Genomic DNA, 15,132 nt, shown 5'->3' with positions numbered 1-15,132 from the left:
ACAAAGACCTTTTTCGAGCGTCGTCTTCGTGCCAGCGTCGACGCGACATAGACGCCGCGGTACACTAGCGTTTTTCGATCGTCTTCGTCGTGCCAGCGTCCGCGCAGCGTCGACGCCGCGGCGACGCGACGCCAGCGCTGGCCGGCTGTCGAATGCCGGGATAACGCAACGCAGCGCTGTGTGCATTGTAGGTACTTGTTCGCAAAACACGTTGCGCTGTTTAAGCCCGGGGTTTGGCAGCCGGCCAGCGTTAGCGTCGCCGCGGCATCGACGCTGCGCGGACGCTGGCACGACGACGATGCTCGAAAGACGCTAGTGTAGGAGCCTCTAAGCCATAAAATATTCTGACCTTTTTAAATGTGATTCCGCACATGAATTTCAAATGACTTTGAACCTACGAGAGACCATACATCAAATCAAAAAAAATACAACAGTTTCCTTAATTATCGCGTTTAGTTCCGACTATTACGTATTTCGTTATAAATTATTGAAAGTATTGCTATAAAACAACCCCTACGAATACCCGCGACATGTGCTTTGAATGTACGAAGTTTGTTACTGGGTGCTCGAGCGGCCATGTGTTACGTTTACAGTTGAATGTAAGTACATAATAATCACGGAACCAAAGAATAGTCCATTGTTGAATAGGCCTGGAAGTAGGTAATTATGGGCTGAGTATTGGTTTAAACAGTCGAGTTTGTGAGTTCGTTGAACAAGCAGCCAGTACTGTAACGAAGCGATGTTTGATTAAATTACTCAACTTAAAGTGCTGTTTCACCATCCATTGATGAATTTATTTGATGGATAACAGTGATGCCGTCTCTGTTTGTTTTGTTTGAATAGACGGAGACGGCATCACATTTATCCGTCAGTTAAAATTATTCAATGGGTGATGAAACAGCCCCCTAGAAAAGTTGAAAAACTTCCGACATTGTCATTTCAAAGTTCAATATCACAAAAACGGCTGAAGCAATTTTTAACAAACAAGAGCTATGGAGTTATGCCCTATGTTAGCACAATGGAATCCGGAATACGCAAATTCACCAAAAAACTAAAATCTGACATAGCTCGAAAATATTAAAGTGGTAATGGGCGCGCCACATCGTACAAAGAACAGATAACCGTTAGGAGAATGGTTCTAAGGTGAAGGCCACAAACTGAAAGGCCAAACGTCTGCAGGCCTCCTACTAGGCGAACTGAGTCATCGCGAGAGTTGCGGGCAATCAGTTGATGTAAGTGGCGAGTAATGGAGTTCTATGGAGGAGGAAAGAAGGAAGAAAGTGGCGCGAGTTGTGGTCCATTGCGGCGCTCTAAAGCACAGGCCTGTATTCAACAGAAGACGTCTCCTGTTTATGATGATGAATGATATTGATGCTGAAATTAAAAGCTGATATTTAGTTGGAAACTGTTCGGCTACCGACTCGGTACCTCATAAGCAGAAACCTTACAGAACTGCACTCGTAAAGCCGACGAACTTGATGTGGTGGACGGCTGAAAAGTTACATTTGAACTTGGTCTGAATTATACAAACGTTATTTCTGGTGGAACCTAATTAAAATGAATGTATTTCTTTATCTGTATAAGTAAATAAATAAATATCACGGGACAATTCACACCAATTGACCTAGTCCCAAAGTAAGCTTAGCAAAGCTTGTATTATGGGTACTAAGCAACGGATAAATATAATTATATAGATAGATACATACTTAAATACATAGTAAACACCCAAGACCCGAGAACAAACATTCGTATTTTTCATACAAATATCTAAGTATAAGTATGTTTATCCTTCGCCTAATACTCATAGTATGTAGGTACAAGCTTTGTTTAGTTTAGGACTAGGTTAATTAGTGTCAATTGTCCCATGATATTTGTTTGTTTTTTGATTTATTAATAAATGTGGTTTTTTTTCTGAGTTAATATCAAAAATTTGACAATTATACATACATTGAAAATACAAACTGAAATATAGATGCACAGAAAAACCAGAAAAATAAGACCATCACTGGGAATCGAACCCAGGTCCTCGGTAATCCGTACCGCGTGCTATACCGCTACACCACTGATGGTCAACGGTACCGACACGAATTTCCCCTATGCACCTCATATCTCAGCTTGTTTGTTTCTTACATAGTCACTTAAGCAGTGACGCTAGCGACATCTATGCCGTAGTCCTCATCGAGAAGCTTTTTCGGCACTCCATTGGAACTAACCGCTCACCCGGACAAGAGATATCGTTACTAAGCAATCAAATTAAGATTGGTTTGGTTGGATTGGTTTAATTTAGGTTTTACGGGATGACCGTAAAAGTAAAAATTTGGAATTGAAATAAAAAATACAAAAAGATTCCAAAAAAAAAACCAATCTTAATTATATATACCACAAGAAAAGATTCCAGTTTTGACGATATTCTTTATGGACCATATTGACAGTAAAGTTTATCTTGTTATTATATTTCAAAATGTGCATTTTCTGGTACATAATAAGTAAACAAACACAATTGACAAACATTACACATAAATTACATAACATAAAGACTTTTGTGAAATAGATAAAAAGAAATTCAAAACTATTCAATGGCTGGGGCAGGCATGTGCCCTGCTGGTCTTGGGTCAGTCCATCCGATTGATCGGCATTTAAGACGTGCGCCTCGAATGCACGTACTTTTTTGGATGGGTATAGGTACGAGTATAATTACAAGTTGACGATACTTTGTGTTTAATTATTTAGGATGCGGTCAGAAATGAGGTTAGGCTTTGACTTTTTACAAAAACTGTATTAAAAAAGGTACAGAGTTAAAATTATTATTTTCAATAAAACGCGTGCGCGCGCGAGAGTCGCCGTTGGCCAGTGTCGGTGGCGGGGCGGCGGCTACTCAATAAAGGTAAACTGTACGGATACGTTACTAATTAACGTATGAAGGGCATTTCTTGTATTTTATGACTATAACACGATTATATAATACTTACTACATCAGCATCACATAATTACAATTCGTTGAAGAACTGAACTCACAGACATAGCTGTAAAAATAGCAATTGGCGTTGAGCAGGCCACATCGCTCGAAGGACGGATAACCGTCGGGGAAGAAAAGTCCTCGAATGGCGACCACGAACTGGAAGACGAAGCGTTATTGGCAGGCCTCCTACCAGGTGGACTAACGACATCGTGAGAGTAGCGAGTTGGCGCTCATTGTGGCGTTCTAAGGGGAAGGCGTTTGTTCAGCAGTGGACGTCTTCCGGCTGATGATGATGATGATGATGACAACGTCTTTGGCAACCTCTATGTTCACCTGCCAGCAGACCTGCTGCCGACGACGGTGGCAGACACAGTAGGTACACTGCGTGTATTTTTGTTTTAATCACAGACTTTAAGGGTTATTGGTAAAGATCATATTTAATAAACACACTTTCATATGTTTTATTTCAAAAAAATAACGCAATGTCTCATGATCACTACTTTGATTTTATTTGCACTTGCTGATGTGACAGCTGACACAGATCCGCTTTTTCCTCGTGACAGATAAACGTTGTACAACTCCTTGAAAAATTCAAAAGCTGGTTAAAGCTAAACTTAAAATTAATGGCAATATTACTTCGCAGCATTAAAACCAACCTCTGGTTACTTTTGCTTTGTACAAAAAATATACGCTGTTTGGTCAATTATCCAAGTCTCCACTCCGTAAGACATTCTATGATTAATATCCTATGATCCCCAAGTCTTGTCTTTACATCGCTCTTTATAATCAGGATTCCACCATCGTCTCATCTCCTTGTATGTAGTACGCGTTTCAAGCATGGTCTGATTGTTGAGGGCTGCACACAGTCTGCATACGTATTTATTATAGTGGTAGGTGTAGAGGCTCTTCCACCTGAAGAATTCATGGTAGGCTGCCGGGGTCTTAATGATATGCGCCATGATAGAAGCCAGCTCTTTAGGCTCATGCTTTCTGGCGTCAATGTACGACCCGGGTGGCAGAAATCTGTGAAAACAGAAAGAGAAATTCTATCATCATAATCATCATCGTCAAGTTTCTGTTAAAAAAAAAATAATACACGCTTTTGCTGACTGTACTTTTTGTTGACTGTACAGTCGAGTTCATAAACTTGTGAGTAAAAATTTGATCAAAAATATCTGAACACGTTGCAGCAGCCGCTGAGTCGCGTTGCTCCGAACACGAAGGGCTACGGATTAGCCCGAGACATGTCGAGCTAAACTCGATTTAAGACGTGAGTTATCCGGGTCATTATATTTAATATGAGTGAGTCTCACGGTAGTTTCATGTTCAATATCTGAACACGCTTCTATGCCCTTAACAATAGAATCGATTTCAGATATTTTTGCTAAAATTTTTGCTCACAAGTTTATGAACCTGACTGTACATGCATTGTCATCAAACTTATATATACATATATACTAAATTTCAAGTTAATCTGACCACTGAAAGTGGGTTAAGATGAACTTACAAGATTTGACCCACCAACAACAATTTTCAATTAAATGTCTTTCACTTATTTATTTTAATTATTCATTATTTTCACTGAAACATCCTTAAAAAACTTAATATTTAAAAAAAATATCGATGTGACTATCTTGTTGCAGAGTGCGTCTAAAATTGTATGTGTCTAGTTTGGACTTTAGCTGTATAATTTGGAGTCCTTTTAATAAATGTCACATAAATAGAATTTAACACGTAGTTCCTAAACGCTCTGGACTATTGAATGGGCGGGGTTACAATTCGTACCTCAAAGCTTTAGCTCACCATAATAAAATGCTTTTTCAGCGTATAAGGATAATTATTGTATGTAAAAATCTACCTGTTTCTACTTCAAATACAATGGCATCTACTGCCTCTACCGTTCCTATTTACTGATGTGTATAATTACTTTATCATTGTTATGGTACTCGAGGTCTATGCTTTATCATGTCTTATCAGAGCAATGCGTGGCCTAAACAAACTGATAGTTGTATATCGCATTTCAAGGATTTGAATATCTTGACAATGCCTTCTCTTTACGTTTTGGAGGTGGTAATATTCGTAAAAAATAATCCAGCGTTGTTTAAAAAAGCCAATTACACTAGCGAACGTTTGGGGCAAAATTTTAGGGAGGATTTGTGCCCAGCTCTTGCAAAAACTGCTTTGATGCGTAAGAGTGTATGTTCTCTTGCGATAAGGATTTATAACAAATTACCAATAGAATTTATACTATTACCAATACCACTTCTGAGACGTAAATTATTAACCCTGCTTACGAATAAATGCTATTATTCTGTTCTCGAATATTTAAATGATGACCTAATAAATTGTTTGTAATTGTTTTTGTCTAATTTGATTTTTTTTCTCGTATACCTATCTAATTTAATGTTCAAAATATAAATGTAATAGGTTAAGATCTGGCTTAATAGCCAATGTTTTTGTATGCCAACTGGCAAAACATAGTGCAACACGAAAAAATGTAACATCTCTGTATGTTGCGTACTAAATCGATTCTATCGATATAACTATAGCTAGCAACACAAGCTAAAAAATTGTTAATTTTTAATACTTTTTTATTGTTGGCAATATCGCCCCTTCTTCCGTGCGTGCTATGGAGAAATACACGGCTGCAATCAATCTCTGCCTTTTTAATTAATTTAAACTGCTTCACCGACTCCAGTGCCTCAAAATCCACATAAAACAGTCCACCGTTCATTGGTCCTTCGAGTCTACAATCATCAAGAATCGCCTACAGTTCAGAATTACATCACAGAGTTGGTGCGAATCCACAAGCAGAAAACGAAGACAAGACAGAGGTCAGCCATTTTAATTTCTTTTCGCCGGAAGCAAAGCCAGCTTGACACCGCTTGCAGTTTTTTTTCTGGCTATTGCCACAATAAGCAGCGCAACATCAAGTCTGCGAAACTAGCGCCACGACGTAGCGAAACTAGCGCCACGCTAAGCTACGAAGCGCTGATCGCCGCTTCAAATCGACCTGACAGCGAAATCTCTAATCTGTACGAGTCGCAATCGCAACGCAACACTGCGGAAGCGCGGAAATCCAGTAGTGACAACTGAACGACGCCAACCCAAGCCACACGTCGTGCCGTGACAAGTCTTTTTCGTTCGCTCTTCGCCATGTTTGTTCATTGTTCGTTCTAACTAAAGACAATAATTTAAGTTTTCAGTAGTAATCTTCATACAGTGTTTTGTTTAGTGTGTACAAATAATGTCCGATTACGAATTAAAGGAGAGCATTGCGGCCAGGGGCCGTGCAAAGGCTTCCATAACGCGCCTCAAAAATTCATTCAATAAAGAGGCCCTCCTTAATTCGGAATTGGAATTACTGTTGGTAAAAAGGGAAAGATTAATTACCGCCTTTAACGAGTATGACCGATTGTCGGCGCGCATAACCGCGCTTAACTTAGAGCCTGACAAGTCCGACAATTTGGACGAGGATGATGTCGAAGACACCTACTTACATCTACTCTCGCAACTCGATGCGATCGCCAACACCTTGCGATCAAATAAAGGTAACCCGCCGCCCGATACAAAACCAGCGACGGGCCCCGGAAAAATTAAATTACCCAGCGTAGTCATACCAACTTTCACTGGTAAGTACACAGAATACTACGAGTTTATGAGCATGTTTACAGCAATGATACATACAGAAACCACATTTTCTTGTGTACAAAAATTATATTACCTGAAGGGTTTTTTGAGTGGTGAGCCTCTAGCATTAATAAACAATCTCCCACTCCAAGATGATAGCTACACTGAAGCGTTGAGACTCCTAAAAGAACGATACGACAATAAGGTTCGAATTACGCACGAACACATTGGCGTACTACTCGACATGCCAGCAATAAATAGGTCAAATGTCACTAACTTGCGTGCATTTCTTTCAGTTGTCAAGCAGAACCTAGCTGCTTTAAAAAAACCTAGGCGAGATGATCGACACCTGGGACTCCATCATCATATGTATCCTGTCAAGGAAGCTTGACACAATGACATATCGAGCATTTCAGATGGAGCGAGACAATACAATTCCTCCCACGGTAAAAGAGTTCATTGACTTCATTGAGAAGCGTGCATTGGCTATCGAGAACACTGACTGCAATGTCCAAAAGGTGCAATCGCAACGTCTAGCCAGCTATCCTGTAGCTACGCAGAGCCATCAGATCGCCGCCTGCATTTACTGTAAGTCAACTGAACACAAATTATTTAAGTGCCAGAGTTTTAAAATGGCTGCAATTAACAAACGCTTAGAGTTTGCATCAACTAACAACTTGTGCAATATTTGTCTGTCCCAACACAAGCGCAAATGTAAATTTCACTTTCGCTGTTCCTTGTGCAAGCAACAGCACAACACATTATTGCACAGTGATGAGCCCTCACATCACGCAAGCCCTTCTGTCACCTTGTCAGCTACTTCACACCAGGGTCAGGTCTTATTACCTACTGCACGCATAAAGCTCATAGCTAAATCAGGGACGGTAATATATGCCAGAGCTCTCCTTGATAGTGGTTCACAAGCATCATTTATAACACAGAAGGCCGTGGATGCATTAGGAAAATCATCACAGAAAACTAACACTACTATCATGGGAATTACAAATGCTGAGCAATCCATTGACAAATGTATAAACCTTGATGTGCATTCTGCAGTTTATCCATTCAAAATAAATGTCAATTGCCATATTGTAAAAACAATAACAACCAAATTGCCACAAACTCAGTTTGATATGTCACGCATGGTGTTTCCCACCAACTACAAGCTAGCGGATGAAAGCTTCAATAAGCCGGGTGATGTGCATTTGTTGCTTGGAGCTGACGTGTTCTTCCAGGTCCTGCTACCGCAGCCGCAGTTTGATCGTGGCGGCGCATCCTGCAACCAGAGCTCTCCAGCATCAGGCACCACAAACCCTGGAAGTCCATCGCTAGTACACACATCATTCGGCCTGGTCGTCGCCGGCCGCACGCAGCTGCCTGCAGGAAACTTTGATCAGGTTGTGTCTTTATTTTGTAGAGAATGTGACAACACTATTTCTAATCAAATGAGTGCATTTTGGGAAGCTGAAAAAGTGCCTGAAATCTTCCCAGAGAAACTACCAGAGCATGAGTATTGCGAAAAATTGTTTAAGGAAACTACTAAGCTTGAGAACAATAAATACCAAGTTTCAATGCCTATAAAAGTTCCTTTAGAGCAAATGAACTCTGAGTTAGGGGTTTCTTTCAATTTAGCACTAAATAGATTTCTAAACCTAGAAAAAAGATTGCACAAAAATGTGAATCTTTTCAACGAATACAAAAAATTCATAGATCAGTACCTTGAATTAAAACATGGTGAGTACCGCGAAATTGATCAGCTTGATTTAAATAAAGATCCTGTGTACTTTTTACCTCACCATGCAGTAATAAAAGAAGATAGCCGCACAACAAAACTGCGGGCTGTCTTTGATGGGTCTATGCGTACAAATAAAAAGGTATCATTGAATGACATGTTGCTTAACGGTCCAGTGGTACAAAGAGACCTGTTCGATATTCTCCTTCTATTCAGAATAGACAAGTTATTTTTTATTTGTGATATCAAAATGATGTTCCGCTGTATAAATTTAGACCCAGCTCAGAGATCATTGCAAAACATTCTCTGGAGAGAATCCCCAGAGCAAGACATAAAATGCATAGAGCTGAAGACAGTAACCTATGGCCTCAAGCCATCATCTTATTTGGCTACTCGCTGTCTCAGTGATCTTGCTGAAAGGCACAAAAGTTCAATGCCACAAGCATCATCAGCTATAAAAAACAATACTTATGTTGATGATGTTTTGGTCTCTTGCAACACCGAACAAGAGTTAATTCAAACACAGTCACAGTTAATTCAGTTACTCAATATGGGAAGTTTTCAGTTGCACAAATGGGCTTCAAATTCCAAAACTATTTTAGAGAATGTACCTAAAGATAGTCACCACATAGGAGAAGTTGAGCTCCAAAAAGACAACGCGCTTGTGAAGACATTAGGGATACACTTTGATGTGAAGTCTGATGTCTTCAAGGGCACGTGTCCCGAGCCTTATATCAGCCGAAATGATTCAAAACGCGACATCCTAAGCTACATCAGCAAATTTTACGACCCTCTGGGTTTAATTGGTCCAGTTTTTGTTCGCGCGAAAGTTATTATGCAAAAACTATGGTCAGCTGATGTGGGCTGGGACTCAACTCCTCCAGATGACATTCGCAGTATGTGGACTGACTTTGCAAAAGATCTTTCCAAAATGCAACCAATAGTTGTACCGCGCTGCGTCAAGCCGCAGCAAACTGTAGTCAATCAGTTAGTTGGATTTGCTGATGCGTCATCAGTGGCTTATGGCTGCTGTCTGTACTTACGCACAATCGATACGCATGGCAATGTGCGCACTGAATTGCTATGTTCGAAGTCTCGCATCAATCCCTGTAAGAAAAAACTTACCACTCCGAGACTTGAGTTGAACGCAGCACTATTATTGTCAAGTTTGGCAAAGCGAGTACACGATACACTTACAATAAAATTAAAAATTGATGCAACTCACCTTTTTTCTGACTCGCAGATAGTACTGGCATGGCTAAAGACTAACGTCACAAAACTACATGTCTATGTCGCAAATAGAGTCCGATCGGTAAATGAATTGACTAAAAATCATAATTGGCATTATGTCAATACCGACCATAATCCCTCAGATTGCCTTAGCAGAGGCCTTCAGCCTCAAGAAATCATCAATAGCCACGCCTTCTGGTGGCACGGTCCATCTTTCTTGCACAATATAGAGTATAATTTTCCAGACGGCACAATAGCACCATTAGAGCTGCCTGATTCTAAGCCCGAGCAATCTAGTGCACTCTGTCTGACAACCACAGTCAATAACAATAATATACTTGACACCTTGAAACGAATCTCTACTATAGGAAAAATGACTCGCGTACTTGCATACATTCTCAGATTTTGCAACAATGCAAAATCAGCTTCTCAAAAAGTCAAAGGCTTTCTCACTACATTAGAGCTAAATAAAGCCCTCATGCTACTAGTGAAGCAAGAACAAGCTATTTTCTACCTAGAAGACATAAAGTTGCTACAATCTCACAAACAAGTCAAAGGTGAATTAAAATCGCTGGCTCCCTTCCTCGATAGTGAGTGAAGGCATTATGAGAGTTGGTGGTCGCCTGCAAAATGCGCCGCTTCCATATGCTGCACAGCATCCGGCCATATTGCCGAGAAAATCAATAATTACTGACTTGATTGTGAGAAACGAGCATATAGGTCTACTACATGCAGGGCAAAGGCTAGTTTTGAGTTCCTTAAGGCAACGATTCTGGATAACTGACGGTTTGCGTACTGTAAAAAAGGTAATACATAAGTGTGTAATATGTTTCAGACTGAAGGCTGCTGCGACAACTCAGCTGATGGGCTCTTTGCCTACAGCACGAGTTACGGCATGCCGCCCGTTCGAGAGGGTCGGAGTGGACTTCGCCGGGCCGATATCAGTCAAGAACAGTCGCATAAGAAAACCAGTAATCGGTAAAGGATACATAGCCCTATTTGTATGTTTTGCCACAAAGGCGATACATCTTGAGCTCTGCAGCGATTTGACCACCGAATGCTTTCTCGCCTCCTTTAAACGCTTCATAGCGCGACGTAACAGGCCCAGCGACGTCTACTCTGATAACGGGTCTACTTTTAAAGGAGCAAATAATAAATTAGAAGAGTTCTATCGCTTGCACGCCTCTCAAACCCACCAGCACGATGTGCAGTCTTACGCGTCCCAAAAAGGCATCAATTTCCACTTTATACCTAGCTATAGCCCTATATTTGGCTCCTTATGGGAAAGTGCAGTCAAAAATACAAAGCATCATTTAAAGCGCACCGTTGGGAAGGCGCTACTGACGTACGAACAGCTAAACACCGTGCTGGTGGAAATAGAAGGCATTCTAAATTCGCGACCGCTCACAGCAGTCACAACTGATCCAAATGATCTCTCATACCTGTCTCCAGGTCATTTCCTCACTGGTGCCCCTCTCAATACCTACCCAGAACAAGATGTAAGCAATAAATCTATAAACTTACTCAAATTTTGGTCCATCATAAGTAACATGAAACAGGTGTTCTGGAAGTATTGGAGCAGGCATTACTTGAATCAATTGCAAAATCGACCAAAATGGCAATCGACTAGGCCTAATGTGTGTATAGGCAGTTTAGTTATATTAGTTAATGACAATTCCCCTCCTCTCGAGTGGCCGATGGCCAGAATCACTAACCTGTTCCCTGGGAGAGATGGTTTGGTGCGCGCAGTTGAAGTGCGAACGGCAAACGGTCATACTCACAAAAGGTCTATCCATAAGATATGTGTACTACCGGTAGAGGTATAATTTTTTCTGTTTAAAAGAATTATTTTTTGTTAGAGGTTATAGTCTCTTTTTATTTCACATTGAAGCATCAAATAAATGAATGTTTCTTTAATCTAATATTTTATGTGCATGATAATAAATGATATATTGTCGATGTAAATTTAGCTTATAAATAACCAAAGCCACCATTCTTGTAGTAATTCATTTATAAGCTCTGCTCTAAAGTACTAAAAAATATTCCAAAAATTTATCTATGTAAAACTTGTTATTACACAAATACACAATAGATGTTCATAATGGCATAATTTGGTATACATTGTAAAAACAATACTAAACAGCACTCTTTTATTGGTAAAAAATTGTTCCCTTTTTTTGGTTCTGCAACCACAAAGCACAAAAATTGTGATTTGTAATTTTGTATATATGTTTAGTTTGCTCTTAGTATACTCACGAGTAAATAAATTAACCTTCATTTTCATTCACTATATATTATGTATGTGAACATGTTCTTATAAAATTTCTGTGCAGGTTTCCTCACGGTGCAAGTAGGTATGTGAAAGGCATCCTTAATAATAATGTCTTTATTTCCGATACGCATTATGATTAATGTTTTGTTTGTATAACTTCATGCTAAGTGTCAAAATCTAAGTGTATCTTTAATATTAAGCTAGTTTCTAAATATTTTTTATAGCTAGTTCTTATTATGCTAATTAGTTATGCTATGTTGTGGACTTTGTTTATACTGTTCTATTTGAAGAAAAATTGTATTAGTTTCTTGTAGAGGCCGCAGCATGTTGCGTACTAAATCGATTCTATCGATATAACTATAGCTAGCAACACAAGCTAAAAATTGTTAATTTTTAATACTTTTTTATTGTTGGCAATATCGCCCCTTCTTCCGTGCGTGCTATGGAGAAATACACGGCTGCAATCAATCTCTGCCTTTTTAATTAATTTAAACTGCTTCACCGACTCCAGTGCCTCAAAATCCACATAAAACAGTCCACCGTTCACTGTATTTTTATGCAGCCATCACCTCACAAATAAAAACACTTTTGAATTTTGACTTTTATCATTATTATGACGGTTTGTTTGCCTAAATAAAAAAAAAATACTATGAAAAACCAGAAAAGCATAAGGCAAGGAATCGAACCCAGGTTCCTCGTCATTATATAAATATGTTCTTCACCATAGGTAGGTATAACACCCACCCAGCGATTGGCATAATGTCTACGGCGAAATCATTCAATGGGTTCACGTAAATTATTTTCAAACAGAGAATTTAACGAAGCGCCAAGCTTTTGAAGACCTGGAATAAATTAGCTGCTCATAAACAATCGGTACAATATCTCGAGTAATGCATTTTTCACTTTCTCTGTGATATAGTCTTCTGCAAAGAGTTTTCAAACGATAGATAGAAGAAGTAGGTGTTTTTTAAGGAGCTCAAAGCATTGAGAATCGTTTTTTTTCTCGAAACAGCTTAAGTTTTTCCACATTTACCATACACATCCAAAGTTAAAATTGTGATGGTGCATTTCAACTTTTAAGCTTTTCAGCATACTTTTCTCGTTTTACTTCTAGTATGGCATGTGAAACAAACCAAGCAGCTGCCCTGGTTTTATTTTTAGACGTTTCATTGTATTCGGCATGTCATTGTCCCAAGTATATCAACACTTGGTCCCACTATATGGCCACTTGTATTTCTGATGAGCATATATGGCAACTTGATATCAGAGTTCAACTTATACGTTGCTGTCCGTTGAAAATCCATCGAGTATTGAATCGCAGATCGGCTGGTTGTCCGACGATTCCATGTTAAAAAAATAATATTTCTGGTGATTGGACCTCTTTTGGAAGATCAGACGCATGTACACGCTTAAGGTTGCGTCCGTTGAACATTATAGCGTCAAACTTAGTTAAATTACCACCGAAAAAATCCCTGTGGGTGGTAAAGTAACAATTGGAAAAATGACATTTGCTTTCGAGAAATATTTTTCGTCCAGTTTTCCAATAGCTGAAAGGGCTAACAGTAGCATTTGTCCACATTAATATGTATTTCTGGTTTTCTATTGTTGACTCTGTTGTTGTTTTAGCCTCTGGGCTATGATATATATAAATAAGTATACATATACTAGTGACGAGTAATAACCTCTTGGGGTAGCATTTCCATACATGCGGCACTGAAGTGTATTCTGTTTCAGGTTCATGACAAGATCCCGGAGTCATATTCGATATTCGATTGTTCTGAAAAATAATATTATTTTGTATGTTCATTATCAGGAATCTGTAATAGTGCACACGTGATAGAGTCCTGATAGCCAAGTGGTTAGAAGAACCTGAGTAGGAAGCTTGAGGACCCGGGTTCAATTCCCGGTCGAGGCAGATATTGTATGAATAAATACGAATGTTTGTTCTCGGGTCTTGGACATTTAATATGTATTCAACTATGTATTTATCTTTATAAATATGTTTACCCGTTGCCTAGCACCCATAGTACAACCTTTGCTTAGTTTGAGACTAGGTCAATAGGTATCAAGTGTCCCATGATATTTCCAAAAAATGTTTTCGTGGTAGAATAGGTTAGAAGCGGCAGGATCAAATAAATAGATAATAAAAAAGAAATATCCATTATGTGCTCTGACCATTTATATTTCAATCTCACCGGAGCGTTTTGTTGTGTTCATCAAAAAATGTTTTATCGATATCAACTCGGCCTATATTCGTCCCACTTCTGGGCACAGGTTTCCTCTCACGATGAGAGTCCTTGGGCCGTAGTTCCCACGCGGGCCCAGCGTGAATCAGGAACATCACACACACCATTGAAATTCTTTGCAGGAGCGTACAGGTTTCCTCCCGACATTTTGCTTCACTCATGGTAAATTATAAATGTCATCTCACATATAAATTCCGAAAATTTTTGAGATGCAGCCCGGGCTTAACCCGGACCTAAGAGACCATAGATCAAACCACCATGGTTTTAAAAATAATTCTAACCACATTGTATTTCTAGGCACAACGCACGAGTGATTAGAAGAAAAACCAATGTCAGTTTTCAAATATTTTTACAAACCACAACGCTAACACAACGAAACAAATATAAATATATCGTTCAAAAAAAACAGCAAGTTAAACTAATTTAACACCGTCTTAACTAAAGAAATGTTTTTCAAGTTTTTGTTTTACTCACTTTTATTAAGTTAAATTTACTAGTCGAATTTCGCCCACATTTTTTTGTAACAAATTAAACAGTTATAATCGTATGTACGCACGTTTTAGTCTAACGAAGATAAACTGAACTGTGTGTTCGCTTCCACATTTGACTATGGAAAGAGCGCGTAATTATCGTGCCGATTACACTATTGCATACAGAATGATTTTATTTTCGATGCTTTTTAAACGCAGGGTCACAATTTGCGACTCTTGGTTCACTGTTCTGACAAATGTTTCATCTCAACTCGTATAAGACGGTGAAAGGGTGTGTATGCAGATACATTCTTCAATTAAAATAATCATTTCAATTAATAAATAAATATGGATAAAGGATGTTTTTTTTTCTTGATGGGGAGCTTATATGGATCGCAGTTTATAGTATAGTAGGACTTTATAGGTAAGTACAGTGTGTGGTCCAGAACCGGGGATAATATTAAAAACAGAGGCTCTATAGGTTACCGGTAATTAGACCATCATGGTTCCACTTAATTAAAATCAAAACTTAACTTTTGTTTTTTTTTTTGTAACAAATTAATCGTAAATTCAACGTATGGCCAATAATATTC

General features: G+C 39.0%; 2 protein-coding genes across 3 annotated transcripts in view; one reads left to right on the top strand and one right to left on the bottom strand.

The window, feature by feature from the left end:
* Positions 1–3,395: 3,395 nt before the first annotated feature.
* LOC141435924 (alpha-(1,3)-fucosyltransferase C-like) overlaps positions 3,396–15,132 on the bottom strand; it is a 24,626-nt gene continuing 12,889 nt past the window's right edge. Inside the window, exons 1-3 of one of the 2 annotated variants that reach the window (XM_074098764.1) lie at positions 14,544–14,738; positions 13,506–13,600; positions 3,396–3,982 (exon numbers count right to left, since the gene is read on the bottom strand). In XM_074098764.1, coding sequence (XP_073954865.1) covers positions 3,706–3,982; positions 13,506–13,582 — 354 coding nt within the window. In that variant the 5' untranslated portion in view covers positions 13,583–13,600; positions 14,544–14,738 and the 3' untranslated portion in view covers positions 3,396–3,705. Of the gene's footprint in view, positions 3,983–13,505; positions 13,601–14,543; positions 14,739–15,132 lie in introns of those variants that run through there. The other variant, XM_074098762.1, reaches the window with a different exon arrangement.
* On the top strand, positions 5,506–7,915 carry LOC141435603 (uncharacterized). The gene is made up of 3 exons (XM_074098332.1): positions 5,506–6,591; positions 6,886–7,177; positions 7,825–7,915. Exons 1-2 carry the CDS (start codon positions 6,207–6,209, stop codon positions 6,978–6,980), a joined length of 480 nt encoding a protein of 159 aa, XP_073954433.1. The 5' UTR covers positions 5,506–6,206; the 3' UTR covers positions 6,981–7,177; positions 7,825–7,915.

Source organism: Choristoneura fumiferana, chromosome 15 (genome assembly GCF_025370935.1).
Source record: "Choristoneura fumiferana chromosome 15, NRCan_CFum_1, whole genome shotgun sequence".
In the NCBI taxonomy this organism is placed as follows: Eukaryota; Metazoa; Arthropoda; class Insecta; order Lepidoptera; family Tortricidae; genus Choristoneura; species Choristoneura fumiferana.
This window is presented reverse-complemented; position numbering and strand designations above follow the sequence as displayed.

What these genes read in the sequence shown, in the direction of transcription:
- LOC141435603 (XM_074098332.1), top strand. Translation starts at nt 6,207, where the DNA reads ATGTCCGATTACGAATTAAAGGAGAGCATTGCGGCCAGGGGCCGTGCA. An exon ending in AGTCATACCAACTTTCACTG is followed by an intron (nt 6,592 to 6,885) that starts GTAAGTACACAG and finishes CATTTCTTTCAG; the next exon opens with TTGTCAAGCAGAACCTAGCT.